Raw genomic sequence first — 15,381 nt, 5'->3', positions numbered from 1 at the left:
CTGTTGAGATAGTATTAGCTGGCCTGAATTTCACGTATGCTGTATTTAGCATGATTTAGTGATGAAGAAAACCTCAGTTGCTGGTGAATGGAAAAACCACTAATTGTAGTCCTTTAGCTTCTCCGTCTCTAAATTGGTGATAATCACCATACATTTATGTTAAAATGTAACATGAGGTAAGGTAATAACAAAGCAGGAAACACTAGTGAATTCTATACCTTACCTCCATGTGGCCCCACCGAATAGAAGCCGACACCTGTCAAAACACAGACACGCTTGGGGATATTGTATGGGCCGGGTAGGTGCTATGATGGATTTTACAAACCAAATGACAGATGTTGTAGGAAATGAGTTGACTCCAGCCTCTAGGTTCATGCCCCTCCAAATCTGGTCTCTGCATTTCCTTCAGAGTTCTGCTAAAACACAAAATCTGTGCACACCACACCACCATCTCTATGAACAACTCATCCCTGTATCCACAGTAGTCATTGATTTGAAACATATTAATGACCTGCTGGACACTGTGAAACATTGATGACACTTTTTTTTTTTTTTTTTAATCATGAAACTGCCAGTTGGGTTGGGGAAATAGGCATTAATTATATGACCAAAGATATGATCTCTCATTTTTTCTCCCTCCACCCTCTGGAATAAAGTTGAAACTCCTAAGCATAACATATAACCAAGTCACTTATTATCTGGTCCCTCATGCCTTTCTTTTAACATTGTCATCTCTGACTAATCGGATTGTTCCCTGTTCCCTGAATATGTCAACCTGATTGTTTTCTGTTTGTTTGCTTCTTGGTTTTGGGTTTTTTGGTTGTTTTTTTTGTTTTTTGTTTTTTGTTTTTTTTGTTTGTTTGTTTCTTTTGTTTTGGCCTCTTCTTTTGCTTGGCTTCTTCCTGCTTGATGAGCTCTTTGCGTAGCCATGGAGATATTGCTCAAATGTCTCCTCCTTTGTGACAGATACAGTGATTTCCTTCCCTGCACTCCCAAAGCCTCATTTCCAGTCCCCATATCTGGCACTTGCACTGTTGTGTCACGATGCTATTTTTGTGTGATCCTTTCTCCCCTGAGACTATGAACCTTTGAAAATAGAAGCTGTGTCTTACTTGCTTTTATCTTCATAGACCCTAGCACAGAACTTGACCCAGAGTAGATGCTAAGATGTTGGTTGATATTAACTTGTTCTTCATAATCATATTAGCTAGCTATGGAGACTAGGAAAGATAATGTGCATGGGAAGGGGGGGGTGACTCAGTGACATAGGCTAATAAAAGTAAGGTTCTATTGCAAATTCTAAAGGCCAATGGTTTTATATTTGAAGGACCTTCAGAGTTAAGAGATTCAACTAGAATTTTCTAAAATGAGTGTCTAGGTTATTATTTTGAACTAAGTTTTTTTTTTTTAATGTTTATCTTTGAGAGACAGAGAGAGACAGAGCGTGAGTGGGGGAGGGGCAGAGAGAGAGGGAGACAGAGAATCCAAAGCAGGCTCCAGGCTCTGAGCTGTCAGCACAGAGCCTGACACAGGGCTTGAAATTAAGAGCTGCAAAAAACTTAAGACCTGAGCCGAAGTCCAATGCTCAACCAACTGAGCCACCCAGGCACCTCTATTTAGGTTATTATTTTGGTGTGGATATTATCTATCACTCTGATGCTCAGAAGGAGGACAAGAAGACAGGGATTTCAGCCCTGAAATCCTCATGTGTTCCCATGCTGATGGGGGAAGAAATCTTAGTTCTCTGTAAGTACATTGCTACTGTGATATGCTTTGACATGACCCTGTACCCAAGGACACTCTGGCCACACCCTTCAGACCCAGTGAGGCTGAAGACAGTCAGACACCAGACTGTAACATTACCACCTCGTAAGTTTCTTGTGCTGCTTTTAGAAAAATGATGAAGATGCAAGTTTATGGTGCCTAGACTGTCAGCTGCGGATGACGGTTTTTGCAGAGAGGAGAGGAGGTTTCTATTCTTCTCTATCGCTTGGGGACTGTATTGTGTTTGCTTCCCTAATTGGTAGTTTTGTGTACTTGCGAGATGATTGCATTGAGGTGGTTTGACTTCAGGTCGGAGTGCAGCACAACAAAAAACCTCTTTGCAATGAAAACACCACTTGGCCTTTGCCTGAGAAGCCGCGCGCATTAAGCTGTACATGACAGAGCAGAAGAGGGACATTTGGAACTTTTGTCCCCAGCCTGTAGGGTGCATCTATGTTGTAGACATGCCCACACTTCCTGAATGGGGACCTAATGGAGGCTGAAGCCTCTGGTACCCGCCAGGGCCGTTCTTCTGCAAGTGTCTCACTGTGCTGGTAGGAGACGGCGTTAAGTTACAGTGACGTGTCTGGCAGACATGAGCGTCACCGGGGTGTCGTGTTAAGGACACAAAGCAATAGAAATGGATACCGCAGGCATTCATGTAAAATTCATTTATTTTTTTAATTCTTACACCAAAGCTGTATTTTCCAATAATCTCCAAATTGAATTTTTATTAAATTGCTCACATAATGAACTGGAGATAATCCTTTACCTGTAGATGGTTTACATTTTGCCCAGTAACTGGCGGGAATGTGATCTTAGAGGGAAATGTTTACCATATTCACAAAAACAATATTCTCCAGCCTTTTAAAAATCACTTTTTGAATGATTAAAATCTAATGCCAGGCGGGAGAGAGGGAAATAGGGGTAGTATGAAAAATGTAGGGATTTCAACTCTACAGCTGATGTTTTATTTTAAAAAATAAAGTGATTAGAAAGCTGGGCAGTAAGTACTTTGGTGTTTATTCTGTATATTTGTCTCTAAGCTTAAATGCTTTATAATAAAATCATTTTGAAGCACGCTTTGCATAGCATTAGAGAATTTCAGGAAGTAATAGAACCATTATAATTTGTTTTTGTTACAAATTTTCAACTTGACAGCATTGAATAAATGCTCATTAGTTTGTATTGCTGTGTATATGTCTTTTTTTATTATAAAATATAGTATGCATTAGTTTTTTTTTATCTAAAAATATTTTAGTGTTTGTTTTTTGAGAGAGAGACAGAATGTGAGTAGGGGAGGGGCAGGAGAGAGGGAGACACAGGATCCGAAGCAGGCTCCAGGCTCTGAGCTGTCAACACAGAGCCCAAAGCAGGGCTTGAACTCACAAACCACAAGATCATGGCCATAAGTCGGTCGCTTAACTGACTGAGCTACCCAGGCACCTCTATTATGCTTTAGATTCTTAATCAGCTTAATCTGGCTTTTGCCTTCATTACTTTATATTGGGTAAATCTTACTTTTTGATGTCCAGTTAAAGAGAAACTAAAATATGGAAGACAAGATGTTCAGCAGTGTAGTTAACAAATGGCTTCTGTTCCCTGGGGGGCTAGGGAGATGCCCTGTAGACTTGCTCAGAGAGATGCCACTTACCATTTCCTTCTCATCTGGCTCTCTCGCCTGCTGGTAGAGGTTCCAGCCTTTTATTCAAATTAGCGTGGCTGAGCTTCTGTTAGCTTCTGTCACCAAGCACACTTGAGCAACGGCCATGCTCATGCGGGAACACGCCCATGGCTGTGGCCACCACACATGGGAGGTGATCTGCTCAATGATGCCCCCTTGAAGATTCTCATCCCCAGACTCTCCTTGCAAATAAGTTCCATGGGAGAAGGGACTTTGCAGGTGTGATTAAGGTAGAGCCTTGAGATGGGGAGATGACACTGGATTGTCTGGGTAGTCAGATGTAATCACAATGATACTAAGAAGGTCGTGGGAAGGTCAGAGTCAGAAGGAGATGTGGCCAAGGAGGCAGAGGCTGGCATGACTGGCTCATGAGTCCAGACCTGGGAGCGGCCTCCAGAAACTAGAAAAAGTGATGAACAGTCTCCCTTAGAGCCTCCAGAAGGAGTATAACCCTATCAGTGCCTCGACTTCAGCCCAGTGAGAGTGGTTTTTGACTGCTGACCACTGGAAGCCTAACATGATGAATCTGTGTCGTTGTTGCTAAGTTCCGGCTGATTTCTTACAGAGCCATACAGAGCTAATATAGAGGAGCTTATACTTGAGAAAGGTGAGCCAGGGCTTCAGAGAGGACTAAGACCTCTTCCCAGTCGGAAGTAACAGGGCTCCCTGGGAACAAGGGTGACATCCTCGACAGTGCTGGCTTTGAGTCAGACTGCCTGAGTAACAATCCTGGCACCACCATTTATTAGCAGTGTCGTCTTGAATAAGAGGGCCTCTGTCTGCCTTTGTTCTCTCATCTGTAAAATGGGAATGATAAGAGAACTTGCTTCAGAAGCTTGTAAAGAGTCTAACTGACCTAATCCACACAGAGAGTTTGCATAGCACCTGGCACAGAGCAGGGGTGCTATAAAGTTGCTTATTATTACACAAGCCTTCAGCTATTTCAAAGGCTTTGCTATGTGTTTGTGGTTGCTGAATTTTATTAGCTTATTTAGTAAGGTACTCTTTCTTTCGGGAACCACATGAATTATGCATGCCTCCCACATATGAATCTAAAAGAAGTACCCACTCGTTCTGGGGACAGTGACATTGTAGCTAAATGCATGGTTCTTGACCTGATGGGGTCTTTGTTTTCTTTTAATAGGGGCACAAAAAATATATACATGGTTTTTTTTGTGTGTGTAAAAAACAGGTCTTTTTCTTGCAATGAAATACATTCATGATTACCCGTTTAGGTCTTAATTTAGAGAGCCCTTAGGTTTGTGTTCTTTGCCTATCCTTGGGTTCACAGTAGGAGGATTTTCCTAAAATATCAGCAGTCTTCTCAGGGTAAGGAGGACTACCTGCAGTGATTAGGGGCAGGATGCATTCAGGGTCACTATGGCTTTAAAGTTAGAAAACTTTAAATGACTTTAAACTTTAAATGTAGAAAACTTCACAGATCATGACCAGCAATTGGTTCATGGCATGGTGATCACACTGTGGAAGGCGGTCAGCTCACTCAAATTCTGTCTGTTCACATCTTCTGCCCACTAAAAAAAATTTTATGTTTATTTTATGTTTGAGAGACAGAGATAGAGCACAAGTCAGGGAGGGGCAGAGAGAGAGGGAGACACAGGATCTGAAGCAGGCTTCAGGCTCTGAACTGTCAGCACAGAGCCCGACCCAGGGCTTGAACTCACGGACCATGAGATCATGACCTAGTTGAAGTCAGTGCTCAACTAACAGTCACCTAGGCATCTTCTGCCCATTTTTTAATTAGATGATTTGGTATTTAGGGGTGTTGAGTTGTGGAAGTTCTTAATATATTTTGGATACTAATCTTTTATCAGATATATCATTTGCAAATATCCTCTCATTCAGTAGGTTGCCTTTTAGTTTTGTTGGCTGTTTTCTTTGCTGTGCAGAAACTTTTTATTTTGATGAAATCCCAGTAGTTTACTTTTGCTTTTATTTCTGTTGCCTCAGGAGACATATCTAGAAAAATGTTGCTGCAGTCGATGTCTAGTATCTGTGTCTCTTTAGATGGAACCTACAATGAGCTGTCATTGAGGTCATACTGAATTTCTCTCTGTAGTGGCCATTTGAGGTGGTCAGAGAGGAGCTTCTGCACATGGTGAGGCAAGAAGACAATAAAGAGTAGGGCGTGTTAGGGAAATTATAGTTGAGCCTTATGGTGTATACTGGGTGGCCAGGGTGTGTGGGAGGTGACACTGGAATTGTCCACTGAGGGAGGAGTGTGAAGAGCTTTGGACGTCCAACTTGGGAGCATGAACCTAACCCTAAATCCCTTCCCTTACCAGAGAATGCACAGGTGCTCTATTAAAATAGATATAGTCTGAGAGGAAATAAAGGCTCTGTAGTCGCAGAGTTTTTGAAATATTGGAGAAAACAAAAAAGGGCCTCTTTCCTCCAAGAGTTCCCTGAGCCTATAAATACATTGTGAATTTTCTAGAAGTACATACCATAGATAAGTAGAAATGAGACTCAAAACTAAGGCTTTGGGATAAAAAAAGAGTGAGTCCAAGAGATATTCAGGTTGAGAGGTAGAAAACAATTGGTGACCAATTAGGTGGTGGAGTGGGATGGGGGGGGCACTGAGGAGATATGTCAGGGGTGAGAAGGCCAAGGACACTACAGTTTGAAGTTTAGGATTTTAGGTAACACCTTAGCATTTTAGGCACTGGAGGGATGGAGAAGACAAAACTGGTTTTGTAGGAAGACAACAGGTTTTGAATTGATCGTGGACTTGTTGTGACCATGGCAGGTGCCCACACCCCTAGACTACAAAGCTGGACAGAGCTGAGACGGTCAAGCCATAGGTGCTGATGACGACGTCCAGAGACAGTGGGGCTCCGATGGTGCACATCACATTCACTGACAACAACTGATCAATACCGCTATAGTGACGGTAGAAGGGTAGAGCCGCCACTGAGCCCTTAATTGCTGACTCTCATTTTCTGATTAGGATCCTTGTCATGTTTCAGCAGGAGCTGTATCTTTTCTTGCAGAATCACTGCCTGTGCAATGACTATGAATAAGTATGTGGAGGAAAACGTATCTCAAAAGTCCTACACGACCATCAAGTATTTCATGAAGATGCTGAGCAGCGTCAGTGAGACCCTGATCTTCATCTTCATGGGCGTGTCCACTGTTGGAAAGAACCATGAATGGAACTGGGCCTTCGTGTGCTTCACGCTTGCCTTCTGTCTCATCTGGAGAGCTCTGGGTAATGGTGTTTGGTCTGCAAATGAGTGTTCAGATGAATGGGGCTTGCTTCTTCTTGCCCCTCCCTTTGACTGCTGCTACTTCCTCTTTTCCTTATCTTCTTCCAGCCCTCTCCTCCTCCTCTTCCCCATGCCTAATAGATTCTTTTCATCCCCAAGTACCTTCATGGCTGTGCTGTAAGTCAGACTAACCTCTTGGGGCCTCTCTGAGTCCACATTTTCACCTGCTATCCTGGAACAATGAGTGGGTGTGCCTGAGAGCAGAGGTGAAGGGGAAGATGGTGGGGCTTGTTCGATTCCAAACTCTGCCCGTGTGTCACAGAAGTGTAGAAAATGAATCTTATTGGTTTCACGTTCTGGCCTCACACAGTCTGCTCTCTTTGGTTTTGCTTTTCGTTCTCAGGTGTCTTTGTCCTGACTCAGGTCATTAACTGGTTCCGGACGATCCCCTTGACCTTTAAGGATCAGTTCATCATTGCCTATGGAGGGCTCCGAGGCGCCATCTGCTTTGCGCTTGTGTTCCTCCTACCTGCTGCTGTGTTTCCTCGGAAAAAGCTGTTCATCACAGCTGCGATCGTTGTCATATTCTTTACGGTCTTCATCCTGGTGAGTAAGTTTCTTTGTCCCAGCAGAGTCTCTCTGGTTACCGAGAGAAGAGACCAGATCTTTCAGGCTCTCATAATGAATTCCTTTTCGCAGGATACAAAGTGGCAAAGGAGCTTTGGTAGTTATGATGTTAGGGAAAATGCTCTTTCCTCATGTCACCTAATTGTACAGGGCCCCAGGAGAATCCAATTCGTTTGCTTGGCCCCCATGCAGGGATTCTTATTTAAGGAAACTCAGCTAAGTGATCTAAGCTTACTACTGGAAACTGATGAACTGAGCTTGCTAATCCTTGTCATTTGTCTTACTCTCTGACCCAGTAAATGTGCTCGTTAAATGCTGCTTGTGTGATGACCTTCCAACAGCAATTTGACATTAGTTGACTGCACAGCAGTGTGTCCCTTGAAGTGATGGGCCGTGTGAATACATGGCTAGTATTGGGAGGCAGAGAGTGTGGTAGGAAGAACGTGGGCCTATGTTAGGATCCAGACATGGCCACCCAGTCTCTTTAAGTTAATGAGCCAACCCGTAGGAGATTACATTTCGCAGATACTCACTTAGTAAATACGTACTGGACTCCTGCTATGTGCCAGATGGAGCTCTGGGGGCTTAGGATCCATGAGTGAACAAAACACAGAAATATCTCTGTTCTTGTGAACTTACATCCCAGAGGGGATGGCAGAAACTAGACACAGCAAGTGAGTAAATTATAGAGTATATAAGAAGGTAAAAGGTGCTCTATAATAAGAAGTAAGGGCTTAGGCATGGTGAGGGTGGAGTGATAATTGAGGGGAGGGTTGCAGTTCTTCTTAAAATTTTTTGTTAATGTTTATTTATTTTGAGAGAGAGAGAGAGAGAGCAAGAGGCAGTGTAAATATGGCGGAGACAGAGAAAGAGGAAAGAGAGAATCCCAGTCAGGCTCCACACTGTCAGCACAGAACCGATTTGGGGCCCAAACTCATGAAACCATGAGATCATGACCTGAACCAAGATCAAGAATCAGACGCTTCACCAACTGAGCCACCCAGGCGCCCCAAGGGAGTTAAAGTTCTAAACATAGTAGTCATGGAAGGCAACAATGAAAAAATGACATTAGGATCAAAGGGGTGTAAGGGGCGAAGGAATTAGCTAAGCTGAAGAACATTCCCAGCAGATAGGACCATAGATCTGCAGGCAATGGGTTCCTGGCCAGGGTGGCTAGAGGGATGGTGGATGAACACGGTGAGGGAGACTTCACAGAGGACATCAGGGCTTTTGATGTGAGTGTCTAGGAGGACGGACTCGCTCTTAAGTGAGGAAGGAAGGGTGTGAGTGGAAGGGGTTGGACTCGATTACAAGCACGCTGCGTTAGGGGTGCTGAGTAGACCTACGGGCAGAGGGATGAGCAGGCAGGGTACTGAGCCCGGGGTTCAGAAGACAGCTGCGTCGTCTGCAGAGGGCTGGTGTTGGAAGCCGTGACATTGGACACGGCTGCCAAAGGAGTGAAAATTTGTATCGAGGAAGCCAATACATAGGACCGGTGTCTGGGGAAGCCCAACTTTAAGACACTGGGGAGAGGAGGGAGGCAGCCAAGGACGCTGAGGACAAGTGACAATGACAAAGGGGGAAAACCAGGAGGTACTTTTTTTAAAAAATCTTGTTCAGCCATTCATCACAGAGTGTGCTTCCTAGCTGCCTCATTCAGGTCTGAGCTCTTCTTAGAGTATCTCCTTTGATCCTGAAAATAATTCTGTGGCACAAAACTCTAGGACTCACTGTTACTAACCCCATATGACAGTTGCGGAAACTGAGACACAGAGCCCATGCTTAAGTCCCTTTCCCAAATTTACACGGATAGCAAAAGGTGGAGCAGAGACCAATTTGGTCTTGACTCCAAATAAAGTACATAATAAGCGTTCACTACTGTAACTCCCTGTGCTCCTTTTCCTTTCACTCCAAAAAGCAGTTCTTCCTTCATCCATTCATACCTCCCAATGCTGGGAGCAGCGGGTTATCCTATCTGAAGAAACTTGGAGAAGAATGCCGTGGGCAACCCTTTTCTAAGTCCAGAAGTAGCCACTTTTTGTTACCATCATTGTCCTCAGCACCTTCTCACTGCTGGTACCCATCCGTGATCCTGTGTCAGGCATTCAGACAAGGACTTTCCCCGATGTATTATCTCATTTCATCTGCACAACACACCTTTGAGCATGAGCCCCGTGAGGCTGAAAGAGGGAAAGGAGACTGACCCAAGGACACACGTAGGTGAATGACAGAAGCTGAGGTTAAGCCTAGGACTCTGACCCCATAGACGAGCTCTTCTTCCATTGACTTCAGCCAAAGAAGACATCATCTACTGGATTATGATTCATAACAGCTTCAGTTATAGTTATACGTACCAGTTGTGGTTCAAATACCCAGTGTTGGCCTGAGTCACCTTCTTATACTCAGTGAGTCACCTGGGGGTATAGAGAAGCCAGCTGTCCTTGTCTGTATCTTTTTACTGTGGTGTTTACAGGATCCTTGTAAAAAGTCATCCAATTTGCTACTCCCACGCGTTACCTGAGGCAAAATTGTGCATTGAATCCATTTTGCCTTGAGCGTTTTAGTCTCTCAGGAACAAGGCTGGGGCGACGGGCTTGAGGGGAAAATCAGGCAGGAGTGAGTGAGTCACTGCCTCTCCTAGTCCAGCTGCCGGGTCCTTAGCACTCCCAGCGAGCCCTGCCAAGGCTTAGTCAGGGCTCTGGACTCCTCCTTGCTCTCAGAACTGAAGGTGTCAAATACAAAAATAGAACCGTGTCAGTCCAGCGTAACTAAGAACTAGGTCATTTGGAGATGAATATATCAGCAGCTATTACCTACACGAGGGCTTCTCAAATATCTACGGTGCAGAGCCAGCTCCCTCCCCACAACATCATGGGCACATGCTTTTGTAAAATATAATAAAAATGATGAAAGGGCACCTGGGTGGTTGGGTAGTTGAGTGTCCAACTTCTGCTCAGGTTATGATCTCACAGTTTGAGAGTTCGAGCCCCAGTCGGGCTTGCTGCTGTCAAAGCAATACAGGCTCTGGATCCTCTGCCTCATTCACTATCTGCCTCTCTCTCTCTCTCTCTCTCTCTCTCTCCCTCTCTCTCAAATGAATAAACATTTTTTAAAAAATGACTAAATAGGGAGACATAATTCAGGAGAAGACATACAAACTACAACCTCAAATTTTTTAGTGATTAGATTCAACAGGCATAAGATTGCATTTCTACAGCCAGAACAAATCTAACATAGGGAAAAGGAAAGTATTACAAAAAAGTATACAATTATTCAATGAATGTATGTGTATAGGTGATGAATATAGAGTGTCACTATTATGCTCATAATATCTTGGCTTTTTGCAATTGTAAATCAACCAAAAGCTACAGGTGAACTTCACATTCCCCATATTCAAAGTCTACACACCCAGTTTGAATGAATAGCACGTATATCAAGATTTAACTGCAATTAACAGAATTTTGGATGTGACAAATGAAAAAACACAGGCCACAAACAGAATAGTTTAGATGTATTGACTGTATTGGGTAGTGTAGGTATATCAAATTAACCCTTCAGTGATGGGGTCAGTATTTAGAGTCTGTAAGCATACCCCATGCATAGTCTTCTTCTCTGATTGGGTTTAAGGATTACCTGGCAGAGCTCTCTATGATGTTGTGAGGAAGAGGAATTTCTGTAGTTCCGTGCATACTATAATCTTCCTGTCACTGTTGTCTGTCCACCCTTTTGTGTGCACAGATTGGAGACCAATGGATCTGGCTATTTAAAAAATAATTTTTTTTAATGTTTATTCATATTTGAGAGGGGGCGTGAGGGGCAGAGAGAGAAGGAGGCAGAAACCGAAGCAGACTCCAGGCTCTGAGCTGTCAGCACAGAGCCCGATGCAGGGCTTGAACCTACAAACCATGAGATCATGACCTGAGCCAAAGTCGGATGCTTAACCGACTGAACCACCCAGGCACCACTGGATCTAGCTCTTACAAGACTCTGGGTTATGAGCACACATCTGCACACACACCCAAATGCACACACACTTCCTTCAGAAAGGGTATTTTTTTTCCCAGAATCCACCAATAATTAAGGAACTCAGGGGGCGCCTGGGTGGCTTAGTCGGTTAAGCATCCGACTTCCGGTTGGGTCATGATCTCACGGCTTGTGGGTTCGAGCCCCACATCGGGCTCTGTGCTGACTGCCAGCTCAGAGCCTGGAGCCTGTTTCAGTCTGTGACTCCCTCTCTCTCTGACCCTCCCCTGCTCATGCTGTCTCTCTCTCTCTCCTAGAAATAAATAAAAATATTAAAAAAAAAAAAAAAGGAACTCGGGGAAAGAAGCTTGGAAGAAAATACTTAAATAGGCTATAAACATACCAGAAATAATTATAACCTATGCATCAAATTTTGCCTTCTGATTAAGGGCTATGCATCCTTTTTCAAGTGACAACTTTTATGTTGGTGGATCTATCATGAAACTTCAAAATGCCTTTCCCCTTATTTCATTATTTCTTACCTGATGAGCTCTTCCCTCCCAACACTGTTGAGTTATTAGCACTATATTCTAAAATAGAATTCCATGTGATATATGATTTATTGTTTGACACCTAGATTTATAATGAGAATTTTAACGTTCCTCTCATCATGTTGATAATTGGAGAGTGTAGCCCTTTATGAAGCACATTAACATGTTTCCAGAATACAGTCTTGCTTGTCAAGTATTGAATGAGTAAACAATCCGATCCCTTGGGCATGTGAATTCATTTTCTTTTAGATGAGATTGGTAATGATACATAAAATATAAGCTGTCTCTCGTTTTAAAATTATATTCAAGGTTGGGGGCAAGGTAGAGTCCAATAATTGAAAGCACGGATGTTGGAGTAAGGCTGTCCTGAGTTGAGATTCTGATTGATATCTGATAGTTAATGTCCAGAATAGCCTCTGTGAACTGCTGTGTACTTAGTGTAAGATCTGGAGAATAGTACTTTCCTCTGGGTAGTAGATGATTTAACCTGATGATTTGCCCTGTTTTAATTATGACATTAAGTAAAATGGTAACAGAAGAAAGAAAAACAATGCCCTTCACTGTACTTTTCTTTGGAAGGAAAAATAATTGGAGAATAGTCTAACAATCTGGTTATTATTTAATTAATCCCTATAATCACATAGCAGACCCTCAGAATTCTGGAAATCCATTCAGCAGTTATCTAGAAGTCCATCAGGTAGCAGGGTTGACTGGAATTCAAGCAAGCAGTCTCTTTCTGTCTCCGCTGCAGATCAGTGTTGTTGTAAGTCCTTGTGCAGAACTGTAGAGCATCTGGGATTTTACCTTATTTGCAAGTTAATAAGTTTAACTTCCTTGTCAAATTTCCATGGATACTTGCAGAAGACATCAGACTGCTGAATCAGGGGCGAGCAGCTTTCTTACGCATGGCCAAAGCAGTAGCCAGAGCTTCGTGTTGATTTGTGTCAGTGTTCCATCCCCTGGGTTTCCCCATTGAGGGCTCAGAATGGAGGTCTGCACATGCGGTGCGTGACAACAGACAGGACACGGGCACTGAGCCTGAGGATCTATCGTTCTTTGTCTTGAGGGCAATATTACCTCATCTCTCAATGTTGCTCATTGCAAATGCAATCCTGAAAAATGGCCTGGGTAAAAGCGGTGGAGGTCCTGCATTATTGGTACCCCCTGCAAGAATGGGTGGGACACTCAGGACCCAAGGTGGGCTGGCCTTTCCCAGTTACAAGTATCTCTGCTGACTTAGCCTCTCAAACTGGGCCAATGATGCCAGCTATTTTATAGATATTGTGAGGACCTTCAAATATACTTTAATTTGTTAAATGAATGGTCATATTTAAGATATGTATGTAGTGTAACAGTGACGCATTCCATACTTAATTAACATGTACCATTACTAAGTGAAGAGCTATGAAATTAACAAAAACTCATTCTGGTCTTACAGTAAAATAAGCAAGATGATCAGGATTTTTTAAGATTAAAAAAATGTAGGTGAGTAATTTAGGATGTGGGAGAAAGCACAGTCAAGGATAGTTCCAAGGGTGTATGACTGAGCAACCAGGTGAGAGAAGGCAATGTTTAATTTAATACCAGGGGAGTATTGGGTTTGAAGGGTGGGGAGCCAGGTGTTCGGTTTTGGACATGTACTTTTTGGACATGAATATTTGCCTGTTAGACATCTAAGTGGAAATATTGACTAGGCAATTATATATATAGGTCTAGAATTTAAGGGAGAAGCCATCTCCTCACTGGGAGATAGAAATTTGAGACTCATTGGTATATACATGGTTTGTAAAGCATGAGTCTGGAAGAAACCATTCAGGAGTGAGCATAGAAGGAATACAGAAAAGGAGGCCTGTCGATACTGAGAAGTAAAGAAAATGTTCAGGAACTGGCCTAGGAGAATGAAAAAGGTGGATAGTACAGTGGGGGGAAGATCAAGAGGCGCTCCTCTAGAAGTCAGGTGAAGAAAGTATTCAGGAAGGAGAAGGTTCTGGCAACTGTGACATGGGGGGCACACGGTCAGGTGAGATGGGACCAGAGAATGGACTATTGGGTGCAGCAAGGCTGTGATGAGTGGACATCTTCACAAGAGCACTGGGGTTAGATGGTGAGGAAACTCCAATCAATTGGATTCCAGAGAGAAGGATAAAGAGAGATTGGAGACAGGAGACATAAGGCAAGTCTGTTGAGATCTGGGAGAGGAAATGGGTAGTAGCTAGAGGGGACCGTGTGGGCTTTGGTTTGTAGTTTTCAAAGGTAGGAGCCACAGTAGAATGCCTGAATGCCTGAATGCCAGAAACACTGATGGCACAGGAAAGGGAAAGACTTAGTTTAGAGGAAGAGATGTCTGTGTGATGGCCAGATTCTGGGGAATGTGGTAAAGCTTGGAAAGAAAGATACACAAAGGCCTGGAGACTGTGGGGTGAAGAGTGTGAGCACCATGTGAACACTTTTATGGTTCTTGCCCACTTATCCCATTCAAAAATAAATACTGTGTGTGCAACTGGGTTTATAATCTCTGTGATCAAGTTTGTAATGTGAGCACAACCTTACAGAGCGTATGGGATACACATAGCAATAATGGCGACATTTTTTAATAAGAGAGTTTCCTCAAGTTGTTCTGGAAATTGTCTGCTAAATCCGCAAAGAAATATAAGATAGTTCTTCCCCCACCTCCTTTTTTTTTGGTAAAATTTAATTAAAAACAAACAAACAAACAAATTATTTTCTTCCAAAAGCGTAAACCAAAAGGATGCTCATTACTTAATCAGACAGATTTTTTTCGTGACACGTTACTGGGAGCAGAAGCAGGCAGAGCAGGTGGAAACGGGTGGCACTGGGTGGAAAACCAAGCTCACCTCGCTGTCCTTCTGTTCACACCTGCCGTTCAGTACTCCCTTCGAAGCATCGGGTCTGGCCCTGCGGTGTTGTGTTCATTGTGCCAAAGCCGAATGAAGGGGCGGACATTTAGCTTGTGCTTCGCAGATATATTTTTCAGTGGTTTGATGGAAAACCAAAGGGTTTCTTTATATTTTTGTTTAACCTACACGGATGGTAACAAGCTGATCAGGTTGCTTCCCAAGTGACCTAACTTAGACATTTTCCAATGTGGTGAAATAATGCGCCTTCCCAAGGGTGAGTGGTTGTGGTTGTCATATCACCCTTTGTTTCTCCCAACCAAAGACCCAGGGCTCCTAGAATAGAGCATCCAGCTTGGGGAACTTAATATGATATTCGCAGACACCATGTACTCTGCCTCCAAAATAGATGGATGGAGGAAGGAAGGAAGAAGGGAAGGAGAGGAACCTGTCAGATAATTCCTGTTGACATGCCATCTGCAGATACTCTAAGGAGCCAATAGGAGACTCCTAAAGGAGCTGGTTAAGACCAGGTTGTTAAGAGATCGTGCCAGTGACCCATTGCATATAACCCATATATTTTATTAATTATAAGCTAAAATAGGTAGTGTTTTTAGAAACTGGATTCGCCCTAGGTGCCAGGCCACACTTGCTTTTTGTAGTTGATCAGTTTTGTTTTATTTGTGGTGGTACATTACTTTCTAGATTAT

General features: G+C 43.2%; 1 protein-coding gene across 1 annotated transcript in view; it reads left to right on the top strand.

Moving 5' to 3' along the window:
• SLC9A2 (solute carrier family 9 member A2) overlaps positions 1–15,381 on the top strand; it is a 93,905-nt gene that overhangs the window by 56,663 nt on the left and 21,861 nt on the right. The window contains exons 4-5 of the mRNA XM_077749232.1: positions 6,460–6,677; positions 7,079–7,281. Coding sequence (XP_077605358.1) covers positions 6,460–6,677; positions 7,079–7,281 — 421 coding nt within the window. The remainder of the gene's footprint in view (positions 1–6,459; positions 6,678–7,078; positions 7,282–15,381) is intronic.

The sequence above is a fragment of the Crocuta crocuta genome, unplaced genomic scaffold (assembly GCF_008692635.1).
Source record: "Crocuta crocuta isolate KB4526 unplaced genomic scaffold, BGI_CrCroc_1.0 scaffold118, whole genome shotgun sequence".
Classification (NCBI taxonomy): domain Eukaryota; kingdom Metazoa; phylum Chordata; class Mammalia; order Carnivora; family Hyaenidae; genus Crocuta; species Crocuta crocuta.
The sequence above is the reverse complement of the archived record's forward strand: the minus strand, read 5'-3'. Positions and strand labels throughout refer to the sequence as shown.